We start from the raw sequence: 14613 nt of genomic DNA, 5'->3' as shown, positions 1-14613 counted from the left end.
TCCAGTCTTAACTGACTTTTTGAAAGGGTTGATTTTCACAGAAGGTATGCCATCGAATGGAGACAGGCAGAGGATAGCTGTTGAAGAGAGCGAGGTGGACAGCTATCTAAAGAGACTCTATGTGTCTTGACACATCATTAAAATCATATGAGCACTTCTTGTTAGAGGACATAAATGTCAACAGCAGATGTGAAGGAATCAGTGAAAAATGTAAAGAGTTCTTACATGTGTGATGATGAACTCACAGTTTCCCCACATGCTCTATGCTCAGGTGGTGTCTCCCTCTAATAGGCACTGCTGTAAAGGTGCAAGGTTACACAGTGTTAGTGTTTCCAGTTGCCATGGTTTCACCATCACAGGTCTGACTGTCCCCTTTGTCAGCATCTGTCACATGTGAAATGGTCCCAGATGGCAAGCACTGATTTCATTAGCTGAGACTCTTAAGAGGATCCACTGATTTTTTTTTTTTTCCTACAGGGATTATCTCTTGCGACAGGCTGGCCGACCACATTTCGACAGATTTCACCAGGCCCTGTCCCTTATTAACTCTATCACTCTGTCAGATGCCCAGAGAGGCTCCCCCACCTAATATAACTGCTATCATTATTCCCTCTTCCTCCTTCATGTGTAGCAGCCTGTGCCAAAGGGAACTTATGGTGGGGACTTAAAGCTACATAGCACTTGGTTAAAGTTGCATGAGACATTGTGCTATAGCACCGCTACTGTTCATCATGTTATTGTATTTCAGAAAATGGATAACAGCAGTCCTCACTTCTAATTCCTGAGGTCAAAATTTCTGAGTTCATTCAATTTCCTATAGCTAACAAATGTGTTCCTTTTCCTGTAAATCTTGATAGCACCCAAAGAAAACAAATATATGATCACAATTTATATTGCACTTTTATGAGACTTTACCAGTTTTGTACAGTGAAGAAAAAACATTAAATAATTTCATATTTCTTATGTATATGTCTGGAGTTCAGACCATAGGATGTTATCAGAAACAACATGCAATCGACACATTACTGACAGAATAAACTTAAAATGCACTTTTGTTGAGTTGGTGGGAAGCTCATACAAACAAGAGTCCATGCAAAATCAAAACAGAGAGATTAAAAGGATCCAACAAACTTAGCAATAAGCCAGGGACCTATTCAGGTTCAACAAACCAAGGAATAATGCTGACAGACTAATGATGAAAAGTAAAGCAGACCCCAAAACAATAATCCATAACATCATGAACGACCTCCAATGAGGAAGGGTGGAAAAATCACATTCCACTGTTTAAAGGAATGTCATTTTTCCACAGTGTCTTTTGTCATGTCTCCTTCTCCTCACCCCCAACTGGTCATGGCTGATGGCGGCCCTCAGCGAGCCTAGTTCTACTGGAGGTTTCTTTCTGTTAAAAGAGAGTTTTTCCCCCCTTACTGTGCCCAAGTGCTTGGTTTTCTCTCTATTATTGTAGGGTACAATAAAAAGTGTAACATTGTTGTGATTTGGCATTATATACATAAAGCTGAACTGAATATAACTGGCTGCTCCAGTCTGCAGGGCAAGATACAAATCCCAAGTTGCTCTCTAATGCGTCTATCTAAAGTATGAATGTTCGACAGAAAGCATTTCATAGAGAAAGCAAAAAAAGTATTTGCATGAATGAGTGTAAATGGATGAATGAGACAAGTTGTATAAAGTGCTTTGACTGGTCAGATAGAGTAGAAGAGTACTATATAAGAACCAGTCCATTCACCGTTTTGGAACAGACTAAATCATTTTTATTGATGATGTAATTTATGACTGTCTTAGCAGAATGAATATAGAAGCCTAATGCAATCATTTTGTCTTCTGTCTTCTGCTACATTAAAGAGAAGTACATTCAAAATATTTGAGAACAACTTGATCATACAGCAAAGAATGAAAACACACTCAACAAATAACTTTTTCAGGGGGGAAAAACAGAAGGTTTTGGACGGGCCAAGTCAAAGACCATATCGGCTTGGCTGTAATCAATATTCTGTTTAAAAGAGTTCATTAACTCTGAGGTCAACAACTGACTTTTCAATTCCAAAAAGGTGATCAGGGTTAGTTCAAGCAGATACATGAGTAAGGAAAGAAAGCCATCTCCATCAGAGTCCAATACTAGGATTCACCATGGCAACAGGTAAGTAAAGAGCAAACCCTCCGTTTGAATCCAGTGGATCTAGGAATATGAACATGTGACAGACCTTGATATTTATCTTAAATAGGAGGGCAGGAAGGAGAACCCACTTTTACTGAGTTACTGCTATTGGTAGTTACTGAACTAAAAAATGCAGAATGGCTTTCCAAGTATTTAATGAATGTAATGTTTTATCACTAAAGCCAAATGTTAAAAGAAAGGCCTCAGCTTTTATAGATTTGAAAAATTTCAGCATAATTTTGGGAGGATGAGCTATTTTAAATAAAGAATCTCTGTTATCCTTTTCCATGTTGGATCCATCCTGATATGCAAGTGGACTTGAATCAAATACAGTTTGCTGCACCATTACACAGTCTATGATAATTTTGGGTGGTTGGTCCAGTGGTCGACCCACTGAGACTGATTTAGATGATTTTCAGTGGAAAGTATGCAGAGAGTCAGACTCTGAATTTCAGACTCCGTACTTTTGGTAATGTTGACAGCATAATGACTGAATCTCAATTTGTGAGCAGGTTTCAACATAAAATGCTCAGATCACAGACTGTCTGCAGGCTACATTTAGACTGACTTCAAAATACATTTCGTTATATTTTTAATGTTCAATATGTGTAACATATTTTTTAATAAATCATAAAAAATGACAGTCTTGCAATTATGATTAGTGTTATGATTTTAGTCATAATACTATGTACAACAAATGGCTTTTAACCAGCTGAGAAATACATCTTGATTTAAAAACATATCAAATGTGTTCATGAAAAAAATCTGCACTGAATTAAAAGGCTTGAGTGTTCAGTGAGTAATTAACTGCTAATATCTACAGTGAGATTAAGTATTATTGAAATTACTATGAGTCACCAGTGCTACTTCTCAGTCGCCTAAAGATGCACATGTGGTATAAATGTGAAAATCTTGGATGACTTCTTTCATAAGTTTTCACATGTGCAAATCTTTCAGAAAACGTGACCTCTGACCTTGGTAGTAGGTAGTAGATGCACCTATTGTTTCAATTTGAAAATCCTATCTCGCCTCGTTCTTGAATTATCACATTCACAAAGTTGGGTGCGCACAATAGCTGCCCACCCATCCAACCTCTTACAGCTGAGGGGTAGAAAGGAAGATGGCATATAAGAAAAACAGCAAGTTAAACTTGGTGTATTTAGTGATCACCAACTCTCTGGCACCACCAGGAACTCCTGCCATGTCCATTAAACTGGACATGGCAGGAGTTCCTCATTAAAGCTTTTATGACGTGTTAAATATGTTATTAAAACTTTCTTATATCACCAGTGTTGGTCAAGTTACTTGAAAAAAGTAATCAGTAACTAATTACTGATTACTTCCCCAAAAAAGTAATCCCGTTACTTTACTGATTACTTATTTTCAAAAGTAATTAATTACTTAGTTACTTGGTTACTTTTTAAAAACACGATTTACAACCTGAATAGGTGATAAAGCGATAGATCTTTCAGCCCAATTCTACTTTTTCTACATAATCCATCATATAAAATGTAATCAAATGGAAAAGTCCCTTTTTAAAACTTGTTTTATTAGTTTTAATCTTTTAACTTTAAATTTAATTATATGCAACATTCTCTGACTGGAAGAAATTTGTTTAATATATAAACCTATTTTCTGCACATTCCAGCACATAATTTATTTATTTTTTCCTTTTACACTCACTCTTTCAAATAGATGCAAGTAAAACACAGCAGAAAATAAATAAAGTCAAAGACTAGCTGTCCTTTTGCTCTATTTTCACCTGTAAAGCAGGCGTTGGGTAGGCGGAGGTTTACCCTGGTGAAGGTGTGCCGCGGTGGTAAGTGGAAGAATCCGGGAGTGTCTCTGTGAATTTCCCATTATGTCATAGTGCACTCGGTGCTTGCTTGGAAGTTTAGTTTTTTTTTTCGCTGTAAAAAGAAGTTTTCTTCCCACGCACAACGGACACTAAAGTTTTTGTCACTTTTTTTTTTTTTTTTTCGCCTGTCCCATTTGGTTCTTTAGCCATCAGAATTGTTGTCTGAAGACCAACAAGGATACCCAATGGATTTACTTTGCCAAATGGATCATCGTGGCATTGCCGTATTGGTCCATTTGGTCGATCTTTGTTTTTATTATTTATTATATTTTATTTTCAGATGTTACAGACGGGACAGACATGAGTGAGAGATAGGAAAGGGAGAAAGAAAGAGGAAGGAAAGGAAAAACAGAAGGGGAGAGGGACAGTGAGAAAGGGGGGGAGAAAAAAAATAAAAATCTCCTGGATCACCTGTTGAGAGAAGAATAGAAAACAAGCAAAAAAAGACAAAAAAACCAAAAAAAAAACAAAGCAACATACTAAACACAACACCATCGCATTAATCTAGCTAAGTGTAAACAGCAGTAAATACTAAATATTCAATGTTGTTGTGCAGCATGCAGGACAGATGTGCTTCGAAGTAGCAGCCAAGAAAGGTGTAATTTGGGTCTACGAGCAGTGAACACCCGTGTGCATACCTGTGTGGATCAGCGCGCTTGTATTCCAAAGGTTTCTCCATGTAACGATCTGCTAGGGAGTGTAGGGGGGCCACAGCCCCGTCCTCCAGGGTGTGAAGCAGGTATGGAGGAGATCAAAACTCCAGACATCCAGAGGCCCCCAGAACACAAGAGACCATGGAAGACCAACAGAGGGGCAGCCGCGCCACTGTTCCAGTAAGAGCTGAGGAGAGTCCCAGATGAGGGTTCACTCAGCAGCCGCGGAGCAGAAGCCAGGGGGAGTTGCAGTGACGCGCCCGTGAGCTCCGCCGGCCGCCAGCTGTGCCTGAGTGACCGAGCCCCAGGCCGAGAGGCCGGGGGCACCCCACCCCCGAAGGGGCCCGAGCGAGCCCCAGGCTCCAGGCCCCGATAAGCGGCCGCCAAGGAGTGAGCCGGTGTGTACCTGGACGCCCACCCCCAGACACAAAGAACCACCAACGCACCGACACCTGAGGGAGTCCGCCACCGGCAGGGGAAGTGGTGGTAGGTGGAGATAGGCCTCCAAACCTTGGAGGGCCTGAGGTGTCCCCAGAGAGGTGGCGTCTGATACCCAACCTGACATATAGACACAGACATACAGGCACACACAGACACAAACATCCATTCCCCCCCTCATGCTCTCATATGCACTCACTCCACACTCAACCAACGTGGAGACAGACATAGAGAGACGCTGTACACACGATCACACTCCCCAAGCGTACTCTACAAACCGGGTCTAGGTACCCTTGCCCCTGGAGGGGGGAACTGCACCCAGACCCAGGTGGTGTTACCCTTTTCCCTGCGGTGGGGAGAGGCAGACCACCCCGACTCCGTAGCAGCAGGGAGGCCCCACACTCCAGACCGCAGTCGGACGGCCAACTCCATCTAGCCCTCCCGCTCCAGCAGGCCGCAGAGAATGGGGGTGGGAGAAGACTCCAAACCTCCCTCCACTCGCTCATTGTAGTGTTGATGCATGTGTGTTCTAAGGTGCAATTAAAACCCAAGAGGGCATGGAGCTACCTGCCAAGGAGCAGCAGGTAAGCGCATAGTCCCTCCTGCTAGCCCTCAATGTCTAAGTGTATTTAAAATTGAGAGGTGGGCAACGACGCCAGGGGTGAGGTGTACACCCTGATGGTAATTTGGACTCCGTGATTGTGCCCACCCCCAAGATCCTATATGTATGTGATGTATGTGTAATGAGAGTGTGAATAATGTGAATGTCTAAGTTGTGGGATAAAATTGAGGCAGAGGCAGCCAGAAGGGGACGAGGGGGGGGGGGGTAGCCTCCTCTGCACCCTGGTGACATACCCCTACTCCAAGGCCCTGCATGTGTGGGTGGTTGTGGTGGAGCGGGAAGAGAGAGGCAGCTGGAGATGGGGAGGGAAGGAAGGGAGGGGCAGGTAACCCCTCCCTGGGGCCAGCTCCCCCGCTGACCCCAGTAGGCACTCCCACACTCCGCGACCCGCCAGGGAAAGGGGGCCCAGGCCCATCCAGACCGGGGCCCAGTGCAGCAGCGCCTCCCGGCCCCACAGAGCCCGTGACAGTCCACCCAACCCCACCACAGAGAAAACTGCACCCACCCCACCATCCACTCATCTTCCAGACTACATAAGACAGTAAACGCCCAGGCTGAGATCTTCCTCCACCTCTCCTGTATCTCCCCCTCCTGCAGAGAGAGTTCCTGAAGAGAGGAAAGCTCCTGCAAGATGTGACCATCTCCCCCACCAGTTGAAGAGCCCCCCAGGTGGTTCGACGCACCGGCGGCACCCTGCTCCAGGGCCGGGCCCCCATGCACCCACCCGCCCACAACCCCGGCAACACACCAACCAGGATCCAAGCCCCCGAGGCCCGGCCCGGGCCCCAGCCCAGAGACGGAGCGCCCCCAGAACCTCACGCCCATCCCGGACCCACCCAGGGCCAGCCAGGCTACCAGGTCAGTAACCCACGTCCGTCAGCACAGACCCTCCCCTAGCCCCGCTGCACGCAGCCGCGAGGAAACAGTCACCTGAGAGCCAACAGAGCCCCCAACCGGACATGACCGCTACCTCGGGTTGAGCCCCCCAAGGAAGATGCCTCCGGGGAACCCCCCGACGCCCTAAGCCTGTCCCTACCCCCACACCAATCACAACAGTGAAGGTGGGACCAAATTATGACCCCCCACCCCCACTAGGTGATGGAGCTGATAAAAGGAGTCCAGAGCAATTGATCTGATGTGGTGGCAGAGGCTGTATCAAGACTAATGTAATCTAATAGATAATTTCTATATTGGTTAGAATTAAGATTATTTTTATTTTTCCAGTTCATGAGGACTGTTTTCTTGGCTATGCATAGGGCAGTGAAAATCATATGGGCTATATTCTTTTCTGAAGTGACATTATCTAAGCTGCCCAGTAAACACACTAAGGGGAGGTTGGAATGTTACATTTCAGACACTTCGATAAGTCTTCACATATCTCGCGCCAAAACTTTTGCACTGGTGGACAGAACCAAAGAGCGTGGATGTAATTGTCTGGTGTATTGCCTTGACAGTGTGAGCAGTTGTTGGAAGATGTAAAGCCCATCTTGAACATCCGATGACCTGTATAGTGCACTCTATGTAGTATTTTGTATTGTATTAATTGCAGACTGGGATTTTTAATTAATTTAAAGGTTTTTAAGCAAATCTGAGACCAGAAGTTTTGGTCTAAGCTGACTGATAAATCTGCTTCCCACTTTGCAATAGGAAGGGATATTGATTCATCTAATTTAGAAAGTGTTCTGTATATTTTAGATAATAATTTGGGGGATTTAAGAGTAAGAAAATGTGCCGCACTTAGTGGTGTTTGTAATTCAACTTGACTGAGGTTAAATTTCTTTTTTACTATGGATTTAATTTGTTGATATTCTAAAAATCTTGTCTTGTTGATCCCATATTGTGCAACTAGTCTGTCAAATGGAATAAATTCTGTTTTGTCACTTTTTATGGAATCAAACTCAAAGTAACGTCAGTACTTCCACGCTTTAAACACTGCACGCTCATACTCTCTCCTGCACTCGATTTATGATCCATTGTTGATCTGCACACAGCTGTTGTCACGAACTTCGCACTTGCTTACGTCACTGTCATGAGACATTCTCGCAAAAAAAATCACGGTTTTAGTAACGCAACGTTCCTACGGGAAAGCAATGGTAATCTAATTACCGTTTTTGCAATAGTAATCCCTTACTTTACTCGTTACCTGAAAAAAGTAAGCAGATTACAGTAAGGCGTTACTCTCTGTATATCACACATGTTGACTGACGTAGTTAGGAAGAGAAAGCTCATCTGTCATTAGGATAAATGTTTCCACACTAAGCACTGCTCATAACTGTAATAGTTGATAACTCTCAGTGGAAGCAGAACCAGTGGAAGCTAGAGGTTTAGCTACATTGTGAATGTACAAACAATTATCTGCAAGCTGCTGGCCTCTCAACTTGATAAGCTCCAGGCATTATGCATGGGACAGAGATACACCCTTGAGGAATCTTAAAAAATTACAATGACTCCATTGTCAAGCTGCATCAATTCTGCCTCCAGAGACAATAGCGAACGCCAGCCACAAGATGGAACAAGAACAGATGTGTGAGAAGCTGTATGACACGCAGCTGGTTGTTTACACATGTACACTATTTAAGATAAAAGGACAGAGAATGCTTTACTTTGGTATGTTTAAGTGCTCTCACCAGCTCACCATATGTATTCACAGTTTATTGAAGAGTAAACAAACCCATCAGATAGTCAAGACAAGTAAATGTTTAATGGCTCCTTCAGTGGCATTCACTCCTGCAACCAGCAGTAAGGAAATCACACCAGCACACATTTTTCACACAGTGGCCTTTAAAGCATACAGTTGCACAGTACATCTTCCAGTGAGCAAAATATCATTGTGTTGTAGACAACATACTGAGTATAAAAATCAGCAGTCAAACTTAAAGCACTGGGGAGCTGCACTTTCTGATTTGAGCTTTATTTGATGTGAGTGCTACTTCAGCAAGCCAGGGACAACAGCAGTGACAGAAAGAGGGAGATTATGCTTGCATCCCTGTATTCCCATGGTGTGTGTCTGTGTATGTGATACCGAAGGAAAATATGCAAATAGCCATGCATGTCTTTCAGGGATTTGCTAAATGAGATTTTTGAGGACAATGTTTTGTCCTTTGCTGCATGTACTGAAATTATGGTTGACACCTTCAGCACAGTGAAATGAGAATAAGCAAGACAGACACAGGTTTGCATGCATGTGTATATGTTTCACACGGTTTTTACGTGTGTAGAGCTGAGAGTGTTTATTGTCCTTCTGTGTCGACGCCCAACTAGGTACTGTCGAAAAACCGCTGTGGGAGATATATTTGATTTGCAAATGAAAAAAAACACACCCGCACATTTGCAAAGAGAAGGATACACACACTCAGACACAGGTGTGCTTGTTCTCTGTGGGGATGATTTGCAACTGAATAGGCATGTTGCAGTGGCTGACTTCTAAGTTTTGACAAAATTCTTCCTGGGGAAAAACAAGCACGAGTACACCAAGGACATGCTGCTTACCAGTGTACCTCTTATCAATAGCAGCCTGTGAAAGCACTTGCAGTTAGAGCGAGAGTGGCTCCATTAAAATTCAACCAAATGCTGTTTACACTAACTTTCCAGTCAATGCTTAATGTTTAAATTGTGTTCAAGGTTGGGTCTGGTTGCACTCAGATATCCGTGTGTAGTTGTGCATATGTGGAGACTAGATGTCAGTACCTCGGTCTAACTGGAGCTTAAATGTCACTTTGACTGTATTTGAGGTATGTATGTAACCATGTGTTTTTCTGTCTGTGTGTGTATGTGTGATAGGGTGTAATGACATTGCCATGCCAGCTGGTTTTGATGACCTGTAGAGTCACTTCTCCATCTTGCTGTTGAAAAAGCAAGGTGTTTCCTCTGATAGTCCTCTGTCTCTCTCTGTCACTCTGACCAGGAAGTCCCAGCCATCCACACCTACCCAGCCAAAAGAGTGAGTAGCAGCCTCGCTCAAACTGACCTGTCAACAGATCATGCCATGGACTCACCCCAGGATGCTAGTATTAGTGAGTATTTTCTTGTTTTTCATTTGCAAAGCTTTAAAGTTGCTGTTTGTTTGTTTTTTCATAAAGCTTTGATGCAGTATGAGACTTGTTATAACTCATGATAGCTCTGGAATTGCATCATGCTTACACTACTCTGTCATCCAAAGAACCGAGTCTGCAGGATGGTTAATGCAATGTTTTGTCCTATTTGTTCTATTAGATAAACATTTGGCAGAAAGCAGCTTTTGAAAACTAGATTGCTCATTTCCAGATAAGGCTGCCTCCTTGGCAGCTTTTTTAATGGGGAGCTTGGGGCTCGCTAGATGTGGTGCTTTCTTTTTTGTGATAGCAGTAGTATGGCGGGTACTTGCACTTTGCCTTCCACCGATAGCAGTGAACACACACGTGGAGCTTGCAGTAAGATTTACAGTTGCTTGCAATAAGATTTAAGTGTTGCTGAAGTATTAAAGTATTAAAATGAAACTGCGCAATTTAAAAATTCAAACACTGGATTACAGTAGAGCGTGGAATCTGTGACACTTTTATTTCACAAAGGTGAAATGCTCTGCACACAAGAAAGCAAGCTGTATTCAGATGAGATTAAAATCAGTGGGAGTGGTTGGTTATTTTACTAAGTGTTCCTGTTGGAAATGTAAACTTTATCAAATTACAGAATTTAATCATGGGCAATATATAGCAGGACAGCAAAAAAACCTGAAAAAAATCACCTTTCTTTCATACACAAAAAAGTCTCATACAACTTGAGATGTTATAAACTCCAATACTCCAAAGTAATTCTGCTGATTATTATGTGTTACCCATAACCCGTATAGTAACCCATAGCAGAAAGCAGAAGTTGTGTATGCAAAGTGACATATAAAGATAAGCCTATAAAGTAAAGTAATCCAGTAAGATGTCTGAGGCTACATTACAGACAGGACTTGCTAATGGCTACAGTAACTAAAGATTTCAAGGCAATGTAAAGAATTATATGTTCAAAATGAGCCAGAAAATCAAGAGCAGTACATCCCTGCAGCAGACGCTACTGTTCTAGCTGTAAAATAGTGGTCTTACAAGTGCTCCATACTAAATAAAAATTACTGACCAGTGCAGTTAATATTGAAAGGCTCCCAGCTCTCTCAGCAAAAGATTCTTCATCCATGCTAGCTGCTCTGTCAAGTTGAATTTAGGTGGAGCAGTGCTTTGATTTTACTGCTATTCAGTGATGGGAATAACGGCGTTACAAGTAACGGCGTTACTTTTTTCAGTAACGAGTAATCTAACTAATTACTGTTTCTATCATTACAACGCCTTTACCGTTACTAACGAGCTGTCTTCAGCTGTCTTCAGCTTACCGCATTTTATACCAGTTGCACGGAAGTAGCTGTCTACGTAAGTAATCTGGGCGCTACAGCTTTAAGCTACAGAGCCCCTCTGATGACATGGTCCAAAAAATAAATAAATTGTGGCCACAAAATACTACTTCGTGCCTTCGAAATAGTATAACGTGCCCACGAAATACTTATGTGTGGCCACGAAATACTATGCACGGTGGTTAGCACTGTTGCCGCACAGCAAGAAGGTCCTGAGTTCAATTCCACCATCAGCCCGGGGTCTTTCTGTGTGGAGTTTGCATGTTCTCCCTGTGTTTGCGTGGGTTCTCTCCGGGTACTCCGGCTTCCTCCCACCGTCCAAAGACATGCAGCTTGTGGGGATAGTTTAATTGGATAATCCAAATTGCCACTAGGTGTGAATGTGCGAGTGAATGTGAGTGTGAATGGTTGTCTGTCCCTGTGTGTTGGCCCTGCGACAGACTTGCGACCTGTCCAGGGTGTACCCCGCCTCTCGCCCTATGACAGCTGGGATAGGCTCCAGCGCCTCCCGCGACCCTGAAAAGGATAAGCGGAAGCGAATGGATGGATGGATGGATGGAAATACTATTTCAAGGGCACGAAATAGGTATAACGTGCGCACAAATTGGGTATAACGTGGCAAGGAATTACGTATTTGTGGCAACAAAATAGATAACGTGCGTACATCATATTGATACAATTCCTGGAGAGCTGCGTAGAGATATAAGCATAAGAGTAGGCTAAACCTATACACCATGGACAAAGACAGTATGATTGAGTTTTATTTTGGGCTGGGGATGAGCTACAAATGCATTTTGAAAAGCCTGCAATGCAAGGAACCATTATTACAGAGAGACATTTAAACAGGACATTGAGAGCCCAGTTGCTTTACAGACGTAAGTAGGACCTGGACGCTGGGATAGATTTTATTGTTAACCAACTGCAAGGGCCTGGGAAGGATCACGGTTATCGGTCAAGTGTTTCGTGGGCACAAATTAGCATTTCGTGCGCACGTTATACCTATTTCGTGCCCTCAAAATAGTATTTCGTGGGCACAAATAAGTATTTCGTGGGCATGTTATACCCATTTCGTGCTGACGAAGTAGTATTTTGTGGCCACAATATATTTAGTTTTTGGACGATGTCATCAGAGGGGCTCCATATTAAGCAGCTGCACGCGCTCCCAAGGAGGCAATCACTTTCTGGCAGACTATCACTTTTTGGAACAACACCTGGAGCTAGGGGGCAAAACAATCGCATGAGTGCTGCTGTTTGACTGAGGAACAATAAAGTAGTCGTGGTAAGCCAATCACATGACCACTTCAAGATGACAAAGCAACAAGCTGATATATACCAGTTTTTAAATTGTGTTGATGGGCCACGTAAAACCAGAGTCATGATAAACAATATATCCAAGTGTTTTTTCCTCAATAGTTTCTTCACGTTTACTGTCTAAGGACAGCGCTAGCAAGCACTCTCTGCTTATGAAAATAAAAAAACAAAACAAAAGCAGCCCGTTGGTGTTGGTGGAAAAATGCACCATGTCGACCAATCAAAAAAAAAAAAAGATATGACAACATGACATTTGGTTGTTTAGGAAGACGGGGAAGTTTTAGGAGTGACGGCGAGAGAGAGCGTGAGAGAGAGAGAGCAAGTTTTGAGATGTGAGAGATTTGTGACGTTTAGCGTGTTCGGAGTGTGTAGTTCATGTGTTGTCTTGTGTAGTTAGTGTGTTGTGTTTCTGAATAGTTTCTGGGATGCTTAGAACTCAAATTGCACTGCTTAAAATAGTTTATTTTGATGCACATGCTGTTTTCTTTGCAAATTTGCATCATAGGATTGTTTTTCGTTTTTCCTGCAGTATATAAAAAATGGTGTATCTCAAAAATAAAACTATGAAGACACTCAAAATAAATTTCCTGTTATTGTAAACTATTTTTTGCAACTTTTTTGTATTTAAAGTTTCGAGGGGTAAACCTCTTGAATTTCTCCAAGTAGAAATATATATAAAAAACAAAACAAAAATGATTTTACATTTTTTTATGTAGTTACTATGGACTTAATGCATACATAATATTAAAATATGGGCTATAACAGTTGTGTTGATGTATAGCAACTTGAAATGCTCCCAAAAATGGCACTACAGCATGTAAAAATATAAAGTAAGCTCTGGCGGCCTTGGTTCTATGGTAGGTCTTAAAGGGTTAAGTGTATATTCGTCTTAGTTTTAGTTCAGCTGTGGGTTCTGTTTATGGTTATATTTCTTGTTTCAGGTTATCCTGCTGCCCTGCGTTGTTGTTACGTTTTTGTCTCTCTGTTCGGTGTTTTAATGTTCGATTTTGGAAGTTTCTTGTCTTTTTACTTTTCTATCTTGTAATGACAGCTAGTGCAAACTGACACTATAAATGAGATTGTACTGAAATGAATTTTAAAAGAATCAGAATCAGAACACTTTAATAATCCCTAAGGAAATTATGTGGGTTACAGTTTTTTAACAGTACCAGACTACAGTGACGAACTATTTAAATAATACAGTATATTGCAGGGTTTACAAAGATGAGGCTGATTAGAGGAAGAGTGTTTTTTGTGCATCTCATAAAGGAAACTTAAACTTAAGTGCCTGAACCAAACCTACTGACAGTACAGCCTGTAGTATTTTGAGACATTTTTGTCAAATTTTCAAATGTGCAAAAATTTTATGATGCTGGGAAATCATCCAATTTATTCGGTTTGGTCTTTTGGGGTCCATGGGTATTTGTGCCACTAACCAGTAGTTAATCAAGCTGGTGTATTGGAGAACAGTGGCTTGTTTATACACGGATTAGTTCAAGAGTAATATTAAACTTAATTTGGAATTGTGCTTCTGTCCATATGACTGGACAAAAATGTATCATTTTCAGTGCTGGTTTTAGTCACTGCCAACTCCCACGACAAATATCTGGTATAGCTTTATAAACATCTGCCTGCTTCTTCCACATATAGCAGTGGTGAGTGAGGAGCAAGAAAGACAAGACATTTTGCAAAACACTTTGCAGAAGTACAGAGTTTATGATTCACTTACTTGGCCATTCACGTTCTAAATGTAATCCACAGTTTGTATGAATGCAAAGAGTGTAACCTAACTTATTATTTTCTTATGTAACTATATTATTGATCTGTATAAAAGCTACTATTGTTGGGGGGGGGGGGGTCGTATTTTTAGTATTTTTAGTGCTTTAGTGTGTCACTGACACTGAAAAATTGTGTCCAGAAGCATGTAGAGGGTACAAATCTACAGATGGGTAGATGCGCCTCAGTGGTATCAAGGTGTATGCAAACTCATACTTCTGAACTCAGTCTTGCATGCTGACACTCAGCATATTCAAGTAGGCAGGCTGAGAGCCTCTCCATCTCCACCTTAGATCAATGAGGCTTTTGTGTCGCCCTGCACGTCTCTAAATCTCGGCACCACATCTAAAATTGGAACTTGTTGACGATCCCCAACGTTGTCCTGACTGATCGACAGCTTTAGTCTTGGCTGAC

General features: G+C 42.1%; 1 protein-coding gene across 1 annotated transcript in view; it reads left to right on the top strand.

The window, feature by feature from the left end:
* The window catches only part of xirp2a (xin actin binding repeat containing 2a), an 80280-nt gene that overhangs the window by 24813 nt on the left and 40854 nt on the right, over window positions 1-14613 (top strand). The window contains exon 2 of the mRNA XM_080878604.1: window positions 9652-9760. Coding sequence (XP_080734730.1) covers window positions 9652-9760 — 109 coding nt within the window. The remainder of the gene's footprint in view (window positions 1-9651; window positions 9761-14613) is intronic.

This window comes from Rhamphochromis sp. 'chilingali', assembly GCF_963969265.1.
Source record: "Rhamphochromis sp. 'chilingali' genome assembly, chromosome: 3".
NCBI classification, from domain to species: domain Eukaryota; kingdom Metazoa; phylum Chordata; class Actinopteri; order Cichliformes; family Cichlidae; genus Rhamphochromis; species Rhamphochromis sp. 'chilingali'.
The sequence above is the reverse complement of the archived record's forward strand: the minus strand, read 5'-3'. Positions and strand labels throughout refer to the sequence as shown.